This window comes from Pongo pygmaeus, chromosome 14, assembly GCF_028885625.2.
Source record: "Pongo pygmaeus isolate AG05252 chromosome 14, NHGRI_mPonPyg2-v2.0_pri, whole genome shotgun sequence".
Taxonomy (NCBI): Eukaryota; Metazoa; Chordata; class Mammalia; order Primates; family Hominidae; genus Pongo; species Pongo pygmaeus.
In genome coordinates this window covers 68,905,077-68,923,535 of record NC_072387.2, presented here as the reverse complement: position 1 = coordinate 68,923,535, position 18,459 = coordinate 68,905,077, and the positions used below count along the sequence as shown (strand labels likewise).

The 18,459-nt window shown below is 36.2% G+C and overlaps 1 protein-coding gene and 1 long non-coding RNA gene across 3 annotated transcripts in view; one reads left to right on the top strand and one right to left on the bottom strand.

Annotated features, from left to right (window-relative positions):
• DIAPH3 (diaphanous related formin 3) overlaps positions 1 to 18,459 on the top strand; it is a 484,172-nt gene that overhangs the window by 135,481 nt on the left and 330,232 nt on the right. For both annotated transcript variants that reach the window (XM_054446718.2, XM_054446717.2), the window contains 4 exons: positions 9,602 to 9,676; positions 9,765 to 9,834; positions 15,034 to 15,170; positions 17,050 to 17,155. In XM_054446718.2, coding sequence (XP_054302693.1) covers positions 9,602 to 9,676; positions 9,765 to 9,834; positions 15,034 to 15,170; positions 17,050 to 17,155 — 388 coding nt within the window. The remainder of the gene's footprint in view (positions 1 to 9,601; positions 9,677 to 9,764; positions 9,835 to 15,033; positions 15,171 to 17,049; positions 17,156 to 18,459) is intronic.
• LOC129011598 (uncharacterized) lies at positions 649 to 12,506 on the bottom strand. Its single transcript, XR_008493373.1, has 3 exons — positions 12,351 to 12,506; positions 4,750 to 4,837; positions 649 to 1,058 (listed from the first exon to the last, which is right to left on the bottom strand). It is a non-coding gene; the product is annotated as an uncharacterized LOC129011598 (long non-coding RNA).

Here is an 18,459-nt window from a genome sequence, read left to right as displayed (position 1 = left end):
ACAAATTTCTTCCATCAACTCTTTAATCCCAAATTATGTTTTTTTTCTTTGTTCTTACTACCCCTTTTCTCTTTTAATTCTTTTGCAATCAGGATTTCACTTCTACAGAATTATTTATAAATTGTTGTTGAATTCATTTCTTTATAGTTCTTTTTAGCCTTTATTTTCTTTGACCTCATTTTAGCACTTGACTCTTGACTCTTCTCTTTTTGAAACTTCTTCTTTCCTTTGGATTTGTTATGTCAGGTTTACTTGGTTCTCCTCTTACCACTGTCACTGCCTTTTTCTCATTTTCTTGGTGGGAGCTTCTGCCTGTTCTCACACTCTAACAGTGGATGTTTCAGACTTGTGTTTGAAAGTTAGACTAAATCTACTTTTTCCTTTTTTTTTTTTTTTGCTAAGCACAACTAGAAATACTGGACATTATATGTGAAACAAATATAAGAAGACAGGCTAGGAACCTTGAGATTTAAGGAGCAATATGGCAGTGAGCTTGCTGGGTTGTCTTTCTGCCTTTTTGTCAGATTTGGAGGTGAAGAAGTCAGTAACCCAGAAGTGACAGTGGGCACAGAACAAAGAAGTCCCAACAAAAGCCTTCTCTCTTAAACCAAAGGACCACAAAAATGGCAGCAAACAAGACAGAAAATGTTGGCAATAACTACTCTGTATTTCTGCTAAATACCGCAGAAAAAAATCTGTGGCCCCGTCCCCCACCACACCATCAAAAAGCAAAGTGCGTAGCCTGGATTTCTACCCACAGATGGCAGTAATGAAGCATTCTCCCCCCTCCCCACTGGCATTATGTCCAAAGAGGCCAATAGTCAGGGCTTTCACCACCACCCAGTGATAACAGACGTCCACATCCCCCTTCCATGGTGCTATTGTAGGTTACATGGTGAGCATAATGAGACAGTCCTCCTTCTCTCCATCAGGGAGTGCCTAGATTCCCATCCATGTCAAGTGGTAACAAAGAATCTCTCTTGGACTTCTGTTTCCACCTTGCAGTAATGAGGTGGTGCTTTCTCTTCTTCCACTGGAGCAGTGTCATAGGAAGCTTACTGAAATAAGAGGTTTATATAAGATTTAGAATCTTATAACACAATATCCCAAATTTTCAGGCTTCAGTATAAAAAATATGGTCATACCAAGAAGCAGGAAAATCACAAACTGAATGAAAAAAGACAATAGATGACAACACTGATATGACGGAGATGGTAGAATTATCTGACAAGAATCTTTTAAAAAGCAGCCATCATAAAAGTGTTACAATAGGCAAATAGGAATGTGATGACAAAAGAAAAAAAATAGAAAGTCTCAGCAAAGAAATACAGGAAACTATTTCTTCTTTTAAAGAACCAAATGTAAATCTTAGAAGTGAAAAATACAATAACTGAAGTAAAAAGCTTACTGGAGGGCCTCAAAAGCAAAACATAAGGCTGAAAGGAGAGAATTAGTGAACTGGACTATAGAGTTATAGAAAGTATATAGTCTGGACAACCAGGAAAAAATAGATTGGGGAAAAATACATACAGAGTCTCAGGGAATTATGGGTCTATAACCTAAGATCTAACATTCTTGTCATTGGAGACTTGAGAGGAGAAAGAGGACAGGATAAAAAAGTACGTGAAGAAATAATGGCTGAATAGGGTGGGCACGGTGGCTCATGCCTGTAATCCCAGCACTTTGGGAGGCTGAGGCGGCTGGACCACCTGAAGTCAGGAGTTTGAGACCAGCCTGACCAACATGGTGAAACCCCGTCTCTACTAAAAATGCAAAATCAGTCAGGCGTGGTGGCACGTAGCCTGTAGTCCCAGCTACTTGGGAGGCTGAGGCAGGAGAATGGTGTGAACCCAGGAGGCGGAGGTTGCAATGAGCCGAGATTGCGCCACCGCACTCCAGTCTGGGTGACAGAGCGAGACTGTCTCAAAAAAAAAAAAAAAAAAGGCTGAATAGCTCCCAAATTTGGCAAAAGACATAAATCTACCTAAACTGAATCACAAACAGGATAAACTCAAAGAAATTCACACACAGACATATCATAGTCAAATTCCTGAGAACTAGGCTGGGCATGGTGGCTCATGCCTGTAATCCCGGCACTTTGGGAGGCTGAGGTGGTTGGGTGTCTTGAGGTCAGGACTTCGAGACTAGCCTGGACAAAATGGTGAAACCCTGTCTCTACTAAAAATACAAAAATTAGCCAGGCATGGTGGCGTGTGCCTGTAGTCCCAGCTACTCAGGAGCCTAAGGCAGGATAATTGCTTGAATCCGGGAGGCGGAGGTTGCAGTGAGCTGAGATTGCACCACTGCCCTCCAGTTTGGGAGACAAAGTAAGACTGTGTCTCAAAAAAAAAAAAAAAAATTCTGAAAACCAAAGATAGATAAAAACATCTTGAAAGCAGTGCCCAAATTGCCGATTTCATGAACTAAACAAGAGATATTACCAAGACAGCAACAGGATAATAAGGGAATACTTTGAACAACTTTAAATACACAACTCAACAACTTAGATGAACTAGATCAGTTCTTTGAAAAACTACAACACACCCAATATGAAATAGATAATTTGGATGGCCCTCTGACTATTAAGATAATTAAGTTCCTTCTCCCCACCAAAAGATCTTCAGGTGCAGGTGATTTCACTGGAGAATTTTACCACAAACTTAAAGAAGAATTAATGCTAGTTTTCCATAGTCTGTTCCAGAAAATAGCAGAGCAGACAGCAATTAATTTTTTTTTAAATGAGGCTTGAATTACCTGATAGCAAAACCAGACCAATACAGTACCAAGATAGAACAAAACAAAACCAAAACCCTCAAACTTACAAACCAATGTTCATCATGAGTATAGATACAAAAATCCTTATATAATGCATTATGTTGACAAGCAAAAGAGGAAAAGTCACTTGATCATTTGAATCGATGCAGAAATAGCATTTGACAAAATTCAACACTTGTTCATAATGAAAACTCTCAGAAAAGTAGGAATAGAGGGTGAATTCAGTTGTGTCCCTAGAAAGATGTATTTACATTCTTAACACTCTCTGCAGAATGTGGCCCTTTTTGGAAACAGTCATTGCAGTGTAATTAATTAAGATGAGGTCATAAAGGAGTAGGGTAAAGTCTTGATCCAGTATGACTTGTGTCCTTAAAAAAAAAAGGCAGAGATACAGGAAGAGTCCCATCTGATAACTGGAAGGATTGGCAGCTTCCATCAGAAGCTAGGAAGAGGCATTGAAGGATTCTACCCAGAGTCCCAGGCAGCAGCCCTGCTGACACTTTGATTTTGAACACCTTGCTTCCAGAACTACAAGATAATATATTTGTTGTTTTAAACTCCTCAGTTTCCTGCAGCCCCAGGAAACTAATACAGAGGGAACTTTCTTAACTTGGTAAAGAGATCTACAAAAATCCTGTAATTAATACTCTATTTACTGATGAAAGACTAAATGCTTTCCCTCTAAGATAGATTGAAAACAAGGCAAGGATGCCTGCTTTCAGGACGCTTATTTTACACCATGGGGAAGTTCTAGGTAGAACACTGAAGCAAGAAAAGGAAATAAAGGCATGCAGGTCAGAAAGGTAGAAATAAAACTGTCCCTATTTGCAGATGACATGATTGTTTACATAGAGAATCTCAAGAAATCTATCAAAAACTCCTAGAACTTATCACTGAGTTCAGCAAGGTTGCAGGATTCAAGATAAAAATATAAAATTGTATTTCCATGTACTAGTAATGAACTTGTAGAAAATGAAATTAAAAATACAATACCATTCATAATTGCTCAAAAAATAATTGTAATTCTAATGAATTACCCATAGAACTTTTATGCTGAAAACTACAAAATAATGATGAAAGGAGTTAAAGAAGATCCAAATAAATGGAGACATCTAGTGTTTATGAATAAGAGACTCAACTCAATTTGCTTGTCCATTTGGATTATTGGCAGAACCCAATTTCTTGTGGTTGTGGGATTAAGATTCTTATTTCTTTTCTAGCTGTTCAGTTGAGGGCCATTCCTAGGTTTTTCAGTCCACCTACATTTTTTGGCTCTTCTTTGGCCTCCTTCATTTTCAAAACCAGTAAAGGCAAGATGAGTCCCTTTTATGCTCTTTTTTTTTTTTTTTTTTTTTTTTTGAGACAGAGCCTTGCTCTGTTGCCCAGGCTGGAGTGCAGTGGCACCATCTTGGCTCACTGCGTTCTCTGCCTCCTGGGTTCAAGGGATTCTCCTGCCTCAGCCTCCCAGGTAGCTGGGATTACAGGCACTCACCACCACACCCGGCTATTTTTGTATTTTTAGTAGAGACGGAGTTTCTCTATGTTGGCCAGGCTCATCTCGAACTCCTGGCCTCAAGTGATCCACCCACCTCAGCCTCCCAAAGTGCTGGGATTACAGGCGTGAGCCAGGGTGCCCATCCCTTTTTATGCTTTGACTCACTTTCTTTCATCTCATCTCTCTAACCAAGCTGGGAAATTAAGAATTACATGATTAGATTGGAACCACCTGGATAAACTAGGGTAATTTTCCTATCTTAAAATCATCTGATTAGCAACCTTAATTCCATCTGCAATCTGAATTTCTCCTTTGCTACATGAGGTAATATATTCATATGTTCTGAGTTTAAGATGTGCATATCTTTTGGTGGGCAAGGGTAGGATTACTCTCTTTACTACACATGCCTAGTCCTTTTATGCCCTCCCATTGCCCATGGCATTATATATGTGGTTTTTCAAGATCAAGCCCTTTCTTACCTGTTTGGTTTTATCTCTGATACAGCTTTCTCTGTTGCTCAGCACAGGCCATTTCTTTTACCTTTAATGTCTTCGTGCATATGCCCTCCTGCTTAGAAAGAAAGACTCAGGTCAGACAGCAGATGCTTTGAAGTTCCCAAGAGAGGTAGATATTGTACCTTCTGTTCCCAGAGCACCATGATTATAGCATTTATTGCATTATGGAAATAATTTTGTTTGACATTTGTTTCAACCACTAGTCTGTGATCTTTTCAAGGGCAGAGAACATATTTTATTCAGTTTTGCGTTTCTCATACCTAGTGCAGTATCAAGAACACAGTGTGCCCTTTAATAAAGGCTGACTTGGCCAGGCATAGTGGCTTACACCTGTAATCCCAGCACTTTTGGAAGCTAAGGTGAGAGGATTTGCTTGAGGCCAGGAGTTTGGACCGGCCTGGGCAACATAGTGAGACCCTATCTCTACAAAAGTTAAAATTAGCTGAATGTGGTGACACATGCTTGTAGTCCCAGTTACTAGGAAGGCTGAGGCAGGAGGATTGCTTGAGCCCAAGAGGTTGAGGTGGCAGTGAGACATGATTGTGTCACTGTACTCCAGCCTGGGCGACAGAGTAAGACCCTGTCTTTGGTTTTATCATCTTTGATTCAGTATGGGCAAATAACAGTTCTGAAATTGCAATTGAAGTTTCTAGCTTGAAGGTTGAGACAGGTTCAGTAATGGTGTGGAGATCTGTCATCTCTTTGTGTTTATTTCTGCATATATAAAGGCCACAAGCCCGGTTATCAGCAGACCTAGATATTATTTCTAAGTGACTATAACCTCTTAGATGTAACAATAGAAGGGGACTTAGTTTCATTCTAAAATGATTTATTGAGTGCTCAGTCTATCCCATGCTGGAATAAATATGATATATAAGAAACAGTCCCTATACTCAAGGAGTATGCATCAGGTAAGATTGCTCTTATGATCTGGTATGTTTATTCCAGATCATAAGGGTAATAATTCCAAGATTAATTCCATTATAATTCATGATGCATTTGTCTTTCCCTTTCTACGAGCACATCTGGGAAGAAAGGTAATAACTTTAAACAAAACAAAGGAAGGGTAGGAGGGTCAGTCTTTGGGAAAAATACTTGAGAGTGCTTTGTTTCTTTTGGCCAGGAGGTAAATCTGAGACCTGATTGTTGCCTCTATTGCTCAGTGAAGTGACTGACTGTATTTACTTCTATATTAAAGCCAACAACATGTCAGAAACCACTTTATACACTTTCAGTTTCATCCTGTGTTTCTGGAAGTAGTAACTGAATTTCAAAGTCTAAGCTGCTTTTAAACATTTAGAGGCGGGTTAAACATAGTAATTCTGGGAACTTGTTCTCTCTCTCCCTCTGTTTTTTCTTTTTTTTTAATTTTTATTAAGTTTTATTACCTCTTCATCTCTTCTTTTCTCCTATATTGAGACCCCTACTAGGAAGTGCTAAAGGGTAATATACTTAGAAGTTTTCCTTGAGGTAATTAGAAGAGTTTAATATTTCCTGTTACAGAATTTTAAGAGGTAGATTTAGTATTTAGCACACTGCAGTTGCTGTTTTAAAGCAGTTTTTTTCTGATACAAATGTCATACTGATCTCTATGTCATTTCTATTCATGAAGAAGAAACATGTGCATATTTATCCGTGAATGCAGTTTATAGTTAAACCACATAATGCCTAATGGTACTGTGCTGACAGGCACAGAACAAATAGTGCAGATTTTAGTTCGTGGAGATTGATCATTTATAGATCAGTTGATAATTTTTTTCTAGGTTGCTTCTTACATTGATGATGAGAAATTTTTTCATTTTTGTAGAAATCTATGGATCTCAATAAACCTCTGTCAAGACTACAGACCTGCCTACTCAATATCACTTTTTATCTTGAACATCTTTTCCAGTGGAAATAGGAAGTGATATTCATACCCCATCTTTAAAAATAATATTGCTGAAAATAGTAGGGGTGAGGGTGAAACACTTGAGATTATTGCTTTGTGAGTGATACCTGTTAATACAACAATATGTTGAGTTTGCAAATTTTTCAGAAAACAGAGAGATGTTTCATGCATATTTATTTTTTAATCTTTTTAATAAGTACTTTTGTTAGCTTTCTTTTCTTATATTGTTTCTTTGGTTGTCAAGTGTCTCAGTTTTCTTTCCCTGTACCATGTCCCACTTTTCTTGTTTTTGACATGTTTTATGAGATATATTGTGTAATCTGGTTTTCAGAAGGCCATTGCCCAACTGTCGTTGTTGAGAAATTCCCACAGTGACATAAAAGATTGTAATAGATGAAGTGATTTGGTTTAATGCCTCTTTACATGGAACTTTAATAAGTTTTGTTTTATAGAGAATTAGTTTATATATAAAATACGTGAGTAGGCATAAATTTTATTTGAATAGTTCATATTCTGTAGTTTAGAAGAGAGTTATATAGTGGGTCTAGAAATAGTTGACTTTAGACTGTCTATGAGTCCCACTATTCTAGTTATAATTATGTTAAGGGTAATACATTTTAAATAGCTATTTTTTATTATTAATTGTGTAGATCAGAGAACTTACTGATTTACATGGATTTGTGTTTCTTAAATTTTATAGTGGGTCATAATATAAGCATATTAAGTGTAAAAAGTCTTTTTGTTGTATTAACATAATTTAAAATTACTTTGCCTATTTTGGTGTGAGGCAGTTTGATGAACAGTGATTTTATTCTTCACAGTGATTAAAGGTGATAGCAGTATGAATAATCTGAAACCATTTATATTGGCTTTAGAATATCTTTGTGGCTATACTTTTGAATATGGATATTGTTGAAAATTTACTTCAAACAAAATATCGAAGGCCCTCTGTGAAGTATTAAAGAGGAGTGCCTTATGAACAGTCTCTCTCCATGCATCTCAATGTCAGCCCAAGTAAAACTCTCAGATTACTCCTCACTTCCCTGATGCATGTGAAATAGGAATAAATTCAGAATAGGATGTCAACAAGGCAAACAGTTAAGTGAGATGCTGCAGTTGTTTTCATGAAACGTAAAAACAAGATTCAAAATGCCTACAGGTAATCTGTCTGTCGCTGATAGTGAAGAGTAAACCCTCCACTTTTGAAGTAGCAGCCTGGTTTGAAAACAACCTCTGTTTAACTTTTTTCCTTACCTTAACTATAATAGCAATCTTCAGTCTTTTATAAGAGAGTATCTTTCCTGTTTAAGTGCGTTTTAAAAATTAGTTATTTCATGGCTTTCACTGGCAAGAGATGAGTAAAATATTGTCTGACAAGAGATTGCCAATCTAAATGGCAAATTTCTTTTTCTTTTTTGTAAAATCAGAAATCCTCAACATTGATAGGTGTCAAGTTGTATTTACAGAAATGTGCAAATGAAGAAGCTGGATTTTAATCAATATTTGTATTTTTTATATAAATATGTTGCATTTGGTTTTTATTCTCTTGTTTTCACTGGAAATGTTGTATCTTAAGGAAAAAAATGATATTTTGGTATTTTCTGATATATGACTTAAGCTTGATTTTATTCTTTATAATGTTCTGTTTTTCATTCCTTGAATTTTTTTTTTTTTTGTGATGGAGTTTTGCTCTTGTTGCCCAGGCTGGAGTACAATGGCGTGATCTCGGCTCACTGCAACCTCTGCTTCCTGGGTTGAAGTGATTCTCCTGCCTTAGCCTCTCCGAGTAGCTGGGATTATAGGCATGCACCACAACCCCTGGCTAATTTCGTATTTTTAGTAGAGATGGGGTTTCACCATGTTGGTCAGGCTGGTCTCGAACTCCTGACCTCAGGTGATCTGCCCGCCTCTGCCTCCCAAAGTGCTGGGATTACAGGCAGGAGCCACTGCGCCTGGCCGAAATTTTGTTTTTAACATCTTACTGTTCAAACAGTACACATACACATACATAAAATCACATATATAAGTACAGGCATACAAATAAATATACACACATATATCTTTTCTTTCCTTCATTCTTTTGGTGACAGATTATTATCATTGTTATTATTTATTGGCCTAGGTTTACTAATCTCTGCTGAAAAAAAGTATTCATTTCTACCGAGGTAGTTTTCCTGTAATCCAGGCAAGCTGTTGTCTAGTGACAGTAATGTTCTAGTTATGTAAAGGCCTGTGATTGGGTCAGTGGGTTTATGGGACAGGTTTGGTTTGGTGAACATGGAGATACTCATTTAAAACCCAGTGATGCAGTTTGTTTGTTTGTTTTTTTAAAGCAACTGAACTTTGAAACTTAGGAAATTCTTAACATTTGTAGGAATGTAGTTCAGTGGTTTGGGAAATTCTGCTAAAGCATCTCTTTTTTTTGATTAATTTTTGCCAGTAATCTTTTTCTTTATGTTGATCTACATCTTTCCTCCATAGATCTTTACTCACTTGTACAATTTGTCTTCTTTGGCATAGCCCCAAATGGGCTGTAATTAGTGGTATGCTGGTAAATGTTTAGAGCCAGCTCTGAGTGCGTGGGTGGGGGAGGCTTTGATTGGTTTGCCAGTTTCTTTGGTGTGACTACTTTCATTGTGGCTGATTTCAAGCTACCCACGTGATGTCCCTAAATGTGAAGCATGGAAGAGATGGGCACAGTCTGCTCTTAACAAGCCTTTGCAAGCAGAGTTTAGCACACTACTGGCATATCCATCTTTGCTTCTTTCACAACTAAGATGAGTCATGAATAATTTTTATATATGGTGTTATTCTTATGTTTTGGTTACGATTAGGAATATAGCAAATATAAAATACTTGTAGGTATATAATGGGATAACACAAGCTGCGTTACTGACAATGTGTAACTATCTTTTTTCTGTTTTTCAGCTGGGTGGAAAGCTTTGGACATGAGGGGCTTGGATTATTACTAGACATTTTGGAAAAACTGATTAGTGGAAAAATGTAAGTATTGCTAATAATTATTTTCAAGTAAGCATCATTCATATGTTCAATTATAATTCCAACACTGCTATTTTTTATGTCAATACAGCCAAGAAAAAGTTGTAAAGAAAAATCAACATAAAGTCATACAGTGTCTAAAAGCCCTGATGAATACGCAGGTATGTACATAGGTAATTAGTATTTGTCCATCACCGATTTTGTAATATATGATTTTCAGTTGCAGTAAAGTGATGGTAAATTGTTCTGATGTGTTTTTCAGTACATGATGGAAAAATATTGAATTTTATTGAATTCTAGTTTCAACTGTCTTGCAATAGGAGAAACTTGATAATGAATAAACCTCTTCTGGTGCTGAACTCCTCATATATAGGTTAATTATCCCTCCCTACCCTTTCCTCCCTCTCAACCCTGCCCACCCCAATCCCATCTTCTTTCTTTTTTTCTCTCCTCCCCCACCCTTTCTCCCCTTTTTTGTCCTACTCTTCCTCTTTTCTTCCTTCCTTCATTTCCTCCCTCTCTTAACTTTCAAAAGTACGGCATGAGTCAGCTTTAAGATCATGATTATTAAATGTGAGCTGCAATAATACTTATTACCAAAGGTTCAAGTTAGGAAGATTTCTTATATTCTAGGAATTTAAAATCTATAATCAAATTAATGTAAACAGATATAAGCAGGTCTCAGAAATAGAGCAATGATGCTTAACCCAAGTAATATTGAGAACAAACATAATATGGAGGAATTTGCATAGTTAAAGAGGTTACATTAGAAGGGAGAAACCTGCTTGTGGCTGTCACCTATAATCTTACCACTTTGGGATGCCGAGGCAGGAGGGATTGCTTGAGGCTAGGAGTTTGAGACCAGCCTGGGCAACATAGTGAGACGCCGTCTCTACAAAAAGTAAAACAAATAGCTGGGCGTGGTGGCACATGCCTGTAGTCCCAGCTACTCCGGAGGCTGAGGTGAAAAGGGTGGCTTGAGCCCAGGAGTTTGAGGTTATAGTGAACTATGATCGAATCACTGCACTCCAGCCTGGGAGACAAAGTGAATCCCTGTCCTTAAACAAAAAAAAACAAAAAAACTAGAAAAAAAGAGGAATTCTTAAGCTCTTTACTGAAGTTAGATTTTAGGTTTATCTAGCAATGTTTCTTTTTTGCTTTTATACTGTTAACTGCAGAAATTAGCATTATCCTATGCTGTTTCTTTAAGCTCCAGCATCTAAACACATTTACCTCATGATGTGTGAAGTAATGATAGGTGTTTAAGTTGCTGTTAGACAGCAGGGGAGGAAATTTTACCTGTGGTGGTATGATTATTTTTGTTTTATAGCAAAACCATCTGTATATTTCTGATTAATTTTAATTATAATATTTTGCCTTATTCTAATTTAAAAACAAACTTTTATAAGGCTACACACTTAAGTACTAGTACGTAAATTATTAAGATTTATTTTATATTTATTTTACTAAATGTATTAGCAAATATTTATATTTTCTAATTATTTTTGTCTTATTAAACTGTGTATTTTTAAGCATTTTCTGGAGCTAAGCTTTCTATTTTTAAACAATGAAATATTTTTTCTTCCTTGCCTCCTCTAATCAGATATTATTTTCAAAGAAAATATGTGATGTAGGAATCACAACTCCTTTCTATGCTGAATTCATGATTCTTTGAAAATCAGATATTAGATATATAAGGTAGCTTTTTACATATCCGTTTTAAGAGTAAATGAATGAAAGAATCAAATTGCTGATAGGGAGAGGTCTTTGCCCACTAAGTACATAGAACTGGTTTAGGAAGCCCTTTTTAAAGTGGGAATATAGAAATTGGAAATTTCATTGGTGATGGAAAAGCCAAAAGTAGAAAAAATCTAGGAACTTTTTTTAAACCAAAGGGTCATTTGGATCATAATTTGAATTTAAGAAGAATATCATGGTTAAATTAAGGTGGTAAATAGAAGATAATATTCTTACTTTGTTTCAGAATGAATCTGAGGAAGATTGAACTTTATTTTCTAATTAATATACTATTTTTCTCTTAAGAGATTTTTGTTGCTTCTAGTTTATATACATGGAGCTATAAAATATTGCCATTTTATTTGGTGCTTTTGTCTGTGTTATTAAGAATAAAAAGTTAAGTTATTGGTACTTAGTATTATAGTGTCTGAACTCTAAACCTAGCAATATGTGAAATTTTTGGTGAAGTTTTTTTTCCCTTCAAGATTGGTTAATGGTTTTCTTAATCTTTATTTGATCACATCTATAAGTACAAAATTTGTTAAACTTCACTTATACAGTATTAGCATTCATTGAATGATGAAAATATAAGTTTTAAGAGGAAAAAAATGTGGTGCCTTATTTGGTACTAGTAATTAATTATACAATTAATGAGCAAATTTGATAACATTACATGAAAGTGAATTTCTTATAACATTAAATTGGACTAAGAGTATTTTTTAAATGGAAGAGAATTTTAATTGCGTAGGAGAAAGAAAATAAAAGATAATAAGGATGAAAAGTTAGTATATTCAAATTGAAAGGTAATTAGAACAGAGGCTTCAGTTTGGTCAGTTAACTTTGTGTGTGTTGCTTTGAAGAGTGCACCCAAGGTGGGAGTGCTTTGCTCCTGAAGCCAGCAACTTTACTCACATTATTTCTGCTACTGGGATTAACTCACCGTGGGTGGCTGCTCAGCACCAGTAGTCATGCTGGGTGCATCCAGATGTTGGGCATCCTACATGAGGATTTAGAGCATTAACTTTTGTCTACCTAAAACATCATCTTCAGTGCCTGAAATTCCATCTGTTAGCTAATAATAGGTCTCATGTGGAATGCAGGCAGAACCTGGCATTGATCCTCAGTTTAGAACAGGCCATTTACCATATTGTCCGGAGTGGGTCCTTGACATTCAAGAAAGATACATCCTTAGACCTTTCAAAATTTGTCATGCCTCTCTAACCCAAAACAGCCCTCATTAAATGCACTTTAATCCGAGCACTGGTAAGTTGACAACTTCTCACACAGAGTCAACAGTTTTTTTGTTTTGCTGTGTTTTTAAAATAATTCAGAGTAATTTATACAAGTAGCAATTCTGTATTTATAGATATAGAGTAGTAGTAATTGGCCTCATACCAGTTTTAAAATGAGTGTGACCCATTTTTGCATTACCAAAATCAGAGAACGTTACCTGTGATGGACTTTTGGGGTCACAGGATGATGGTTAAAACTGTGAAATCAGAGTATGCTCTTATTTCACCTTTCATATATGATAGGTTAGGGCCAGAGGGCTTGACAGAGAAGGCAGGTAGTATCACTTGGAGGAAGTCAGCATGAGTCACCTTGGGTGGCTGGAGGAGTCACAGGATTCTGATTCTAGAAGGGCAGGTGTTAGCTAAGGACAACCAGGTAGGTGGGAAATGAAGGGGAAATGCTAGAGGCAAGCTTTACTCAATTCCCAGATTTATTAGGACAGAGCCAGCTCTTCTGTACTTGGTAATCATTGACTGACTTGCTGAATTGAATCTAAGTGATACTTTATAAACCTGACAATTCCCTGGAATGATTATCAAGGCATATTGTAGTTTCTGGTCCTGTGCCTGCCTTTTCATTCTTTTTCCAGTTAGGTAATAGCCTAGGCTATCATAAAAGTAAGTATTTCCTGACTGTTTAGCTGTCTTGTTGTAAACTTTTCCCTATTACTAACAAGACAGAGTAATCTCTCCAAAATTCATATTCTTGGGCCCTTGGCCTTTCCTTGTACTTTCTCCATTGTTCCTGTGTTTCTTAGATAGTGGTTTAAAGTAAATGCAATATTTCAGCCCAGTACAAGGTTTCTTTGCATAAATGGCCATATACAAGATAGGAAAGTTATAAATAGGATTTTATCACAATCAAAGTACTTGGGTCTAAGCTGGTTATAGATTCAACTTTGATGCTTACATGTAGTGCTGATTTTGAGTTTAGTTCATAGGCCTGTAATTGGGAATAAGGCCCTTTTTTAGTGTGTGGTAGTAACTGATGAGTCAATTCTCATGCTTTAGTAGGATCCTCTGAGATGCATCCTAGGCAAATAGTACTGTTTTATTGTTTCTATTCATCCTCTATATTTTGACAGTTATCTTTCATAGATACATCATTAACATAACTTATCTTCTAATTGGATTTGACTTCCTGGCAGTAGTAAATAAACTTTATCCTAATCCCAATCATCCCATTTATAGAATGAGTTTACAACTGCATTGTTTTCCTTATAATAAATACCATTGTGATTAGAATACCTGTGCAATGGGCAGTTTCTACATGGTATCTGCTCAAATCATCCTTCAGTTTTTGCTTATTTATGAACTAAGTGCTAATATCTAGGCCTGTGTTTTGTAATATGGTAGCTACATGTGGCTTCTGAGCATTTGAAGTGTGACTAGTCTGAACTGAGATGTGCTACAGTGTAAAATACACACTGGATTTCAACTATTTAGGAACAAAAAGAAGTGAAATGTCATCAATAAATGTTTTATATTGGTTATATGTTGAAATGATAATATTTGGAATTTATTGGATTAATTTTATTGAAAATAGTTTTGCTTGCTTGAAATTTTTAAATTACTCATGTGGTTTACATTATATTTCTCTTGGACAGTGTTGATCTGTGTGTTTGCTTATGGTAATATATCTCTTACCAACCTTCCTTCCCAGGAAAAAGATTTTCATGGCCTCAGTGTCTGGTTCTGTATCTGGCTGTTTGTTTCATATGCTTCTGTTGGCAAATCCCATATTTCTGACTGCTTCCCTCTTTCTCAATTTGGCTACTTAACCTGTCTTAATAATTATCAGCTGCATTGTTGTAAAATCACCTTAAGTTATCTTTATTTGGTTTAGTTTTGTGGTTCTTGACATAAAGTGAATACCCTTGTGAACTTTTTTTTTTTGAGACGGAGTTTTGCTCTTGTTGCCCAGGCCGGAGTGCAATGGCGTGATCTCGGCTCACTGCAATCTCCGCCTCTCAGATCCAAGTGATTTTCCTGCTTCAGCCTCCCAAGTAGCTGAGATTACAGGCATGCACCCCCATGCCTGGCTAATTTTGTATTTTTAGTAGAGATGGGGTTTCTCCATGTTGCTCAGGCTGGTCTCAAACTCCTGACCTCAGGTGATCTGCCCGCCTCTGCCTCCCAAAGTGCTGGGATTACAGGCGTGAACCACCGTGCCCGGCCATGAACTTTTTAGAGTGTTACACAGTCTATATTTTTTAGCTTTAGTAAGTGTAAAAATATCCTATAAAATTTTTTAATAACTACATTTCCTTCAGGGTATTATTTTTCTAACTAATTTCTAACATTTGACCTCTTATTTTCAAAATATTATAGTATGGCTTAGAAAGAATTATGAGTGAGGAGAGGAGTCTTTCCTTATTGGCCAAAGCCATGGATCCCAGACACCCCAATATGATGACAGATGTGGTTAAACTTCTCTCTGCGGTATGCATTGTAGGGGAAGAAAGCATGTAAGTGTTATCAACGTTTTTCCCTAATTATATAATAATTTAATACAGATTGATTCATTTAATGTTTCATTATCTACTCTAGGCTAGAATTTACTAGAATTTAAATAAATGTTGAGGTATATTTAAGCAGCTAATTTAGATTCTTATTGGCTGGAAATTTTTGAGTAATTATTTCTCTTAATTGATTTATTAATTATGGTCTAAAATACTTCTATGAAAAACTGATTTCTTTATATTTAAACTGTTTTTTTAACTGAAACCCTAAATTTAAAAAAATTCTAAATGAAGCCTTTGAAAATATACAAATGGTTCTATTTCTTATGTGATTTTTTTTCCCAGATAGAATTATTTCAAACTGTAGGTCTTCTCTATCCCCTTGTAAAAGCAAACATATTACGATTTGGAAATCTATATGTAAGACAGATTAGAAAGTGATTTATGTAATAGTAGTTTACTGGTTGAGGGTGCAAAGTCCTCGAGCATAAAGCACACACTAGAGCTGTAAAGAACTTAACCACATTTGTTAGGAGTATAATTAAATACCATTACATACATATTAAAGATAATTATAAAGATAAAGATTTTTAAAAATTAGGGTTCTAATTATAAGGAAGCATTTAAAAATTATTTAAAATGCCTTTTAGAAAAGATAAAAATGTAAAAACTAAACAGGCAAAAGAACTAACAGAAATATCCCCCATATGTAGGGGTTGGGAGAGCCCTGTAAGGGGAGCCTCCTGTGTTCATTTGAAAATCAGCCTTGTGGAGGTCCTGCTGGAGTTGGTGGGATTGAGCAGGTTCGGCTTGATGGTTGGATAGTCAAAGACACCACTCGGCCTCAGCCTGGCAGTCTGCCTGCTAAGTGTGCCTACAGTGTTTATCTATAGAAGAGGTGTAGCCACACCCAGCAGCAGCCCCAAGCGTGCAAAGCCAGGCATACAGCTTCAGTATTTAAGACCATATAAATGTTGGTGTGCAAATCGAAGAGTGAAATTTATGTGGACATATGATACTTTCTGAGCTTCCCTTCCCACTTTCTTCCTTTCCCCTTTCCCCCATCATTTTTAAATTCTGTCTTTTAACCTCCTCTTTTTCCCTTTTCTTCTTCCTCTTTCCTCTTGGACTCTTCCTTGCTTTTCTTTTCCCTTCCCTAGTCTGTTATCCTTCCCTTTTCCTTGTTTCTTGACTTCAGAATGGGTCTCAAGATCCTGTAAATAACATTTAGGACTGCATGCCCAATGTCCACGAACTGTGAGCTTTTCCAGTGTGCTGGATGCTGTTAACTATTATTTAAAAGAGGAGGAAGTATAGTTTTTGCATAATTATTATATTTTATAATTGAATATTTATAATACCATACTATTATATATTTTTGACTATCACTCAGCTTCGTTTACTTAAACTTGTGAGGCATAAGAGTGCAGTGGTTGAGAGCATTTATATGGTGCCCACTACATAAATCTGTCTGGTTTCAGATTCTTGCTCCACCATTTCACAGATATGAGACCTTAGACAGATTGCTTAACCTTTTTCTGCCTTAGTCTCCTAATCTATAATATAGGTTAATTATAGTACCTACCTCAAACAATTGTTATATACTTTAAAATGAGTTGATGTTTGTAAAGTGGCTCAAATGGTGCCTGATGTATCAAGCATTATATAAATGCTTGATAAACATCTTCACAGGGTTATTGTCAGGGATAAATGATTAAAATGTAACATGCTTAGAACTGTGCTTGATACATGGTATGTACTCAGTAATCTACTTCTAAAATATATTGGCTGCTTAGGGTATTGACTTCTTTAGTAGGGTAAAGCAATTGTATTATGACATTTGTGTTTGCTACTTGCAATTTAATGGACTCAAATTTTCCAATAGCCTTGAAGAAGTTTTAGAAGCTTTAACTTCAGCTGGTGAAGAAAAAAAAATTGACAGATTTTTTTGTATTGTGGAAGGCCTCCGGCACAATTCAGTTCAACTGCAGGTAAGTTTTGTGTGTATATAAAATCTGTTTTTAAATGGCATATATTACTTTTAACTGTTTTATGATTGGTTTATATGAAAACATTGTTATGAAGCTCTGCATGCCTTTTAATATTCTTTTATAGCATTATTTATTTATTTATTTTTTTGAGACGGAGTCTTGCTTTGTCGCCCAGGCTGGAGTGCAGTGGCGCGTTCTCAGCTCACTGAAAGCTCTGCCTCCTGGGTTCACACCATTCTCCTGCCTCAGCCTCCCAAGCAGCTGGGACTACAGGCGCCTGCCACCATGCCCAGCTAATTTTTTTTGTATTTTTAGTAGAGACGGGGTTTCACTGTGTTAGCCAGGATGGTCTCGATCTCCTGATCTCGTGATCTGCCCACGGTCGGCCTCCCAAAGTGCTGGGATTACAGGCATGAGCCACTGTGTCTGGCCTACCATTATTTTTAGAATATAGAATTCCTATTTGTACTGTGTCATAATTTATCTTATAGATACATCTTGGCACACAACAATGGTTATTTCCTAGGTTGCTTTTCATGTAGTAGAATTATTAGATTTCCCTGTATGAGATATAATCATAGTCCTATGAACTGTTTATTCTATGTTAGTCTCATAAATTACTTTAACTTTTGAGATGTTTTGCCAGTTAGGTCAATTAGGGCTTTTCATTGTTTTAATAACTGAAAAGTTGAGCTTACATGAATAATAAGGAAACCCAAGGTTATAGATGTTTCCAAAAATACTGCTAAAAAGACACATTTAGACTTAAACATTTAAGTATTCAAGCTGAATAATATTCATTTAATTTCTCTTTCTTTTTTTAAAAAAAAGGAAAAGAGGCTTTTATTGGTATAATTGTTCAAAAGTGATCATCTTAAAAAATATTAATACCTGATTCTCACCTCCATACTTCTAAAACTTAATTGGCATGGTGTGACCTGGACATTGGGAAATTTAAAATGATCCTCAGGTGATCCTAACGTGCAGCAAAGTTTCGAAGCCAATGTGTTAATAGATATGAAGAAAATCTGTTTCACACTTAATAAAAGTAAAAAGTTATAGTTTTTTTTTTTTTTAAAGGTTCTGGGCACTTGGCCATTTTATTGTTTCTTGGTATATTAGGAATAGAAAAGCTAAATCTGAAATAAAAAAATAAAGTGAAAAATTAAAAGTAAACAAATGGTATTTTAAAAATAATAGGCTGGGCGCGGTGGCTCATGCCTGTAATCCTAGCCCTTTGGGAGGCCGAGGCAGGCGGATCACCTGATTTCAGGAGTTCAAGACCAGCCTGGCCAACATGGTGA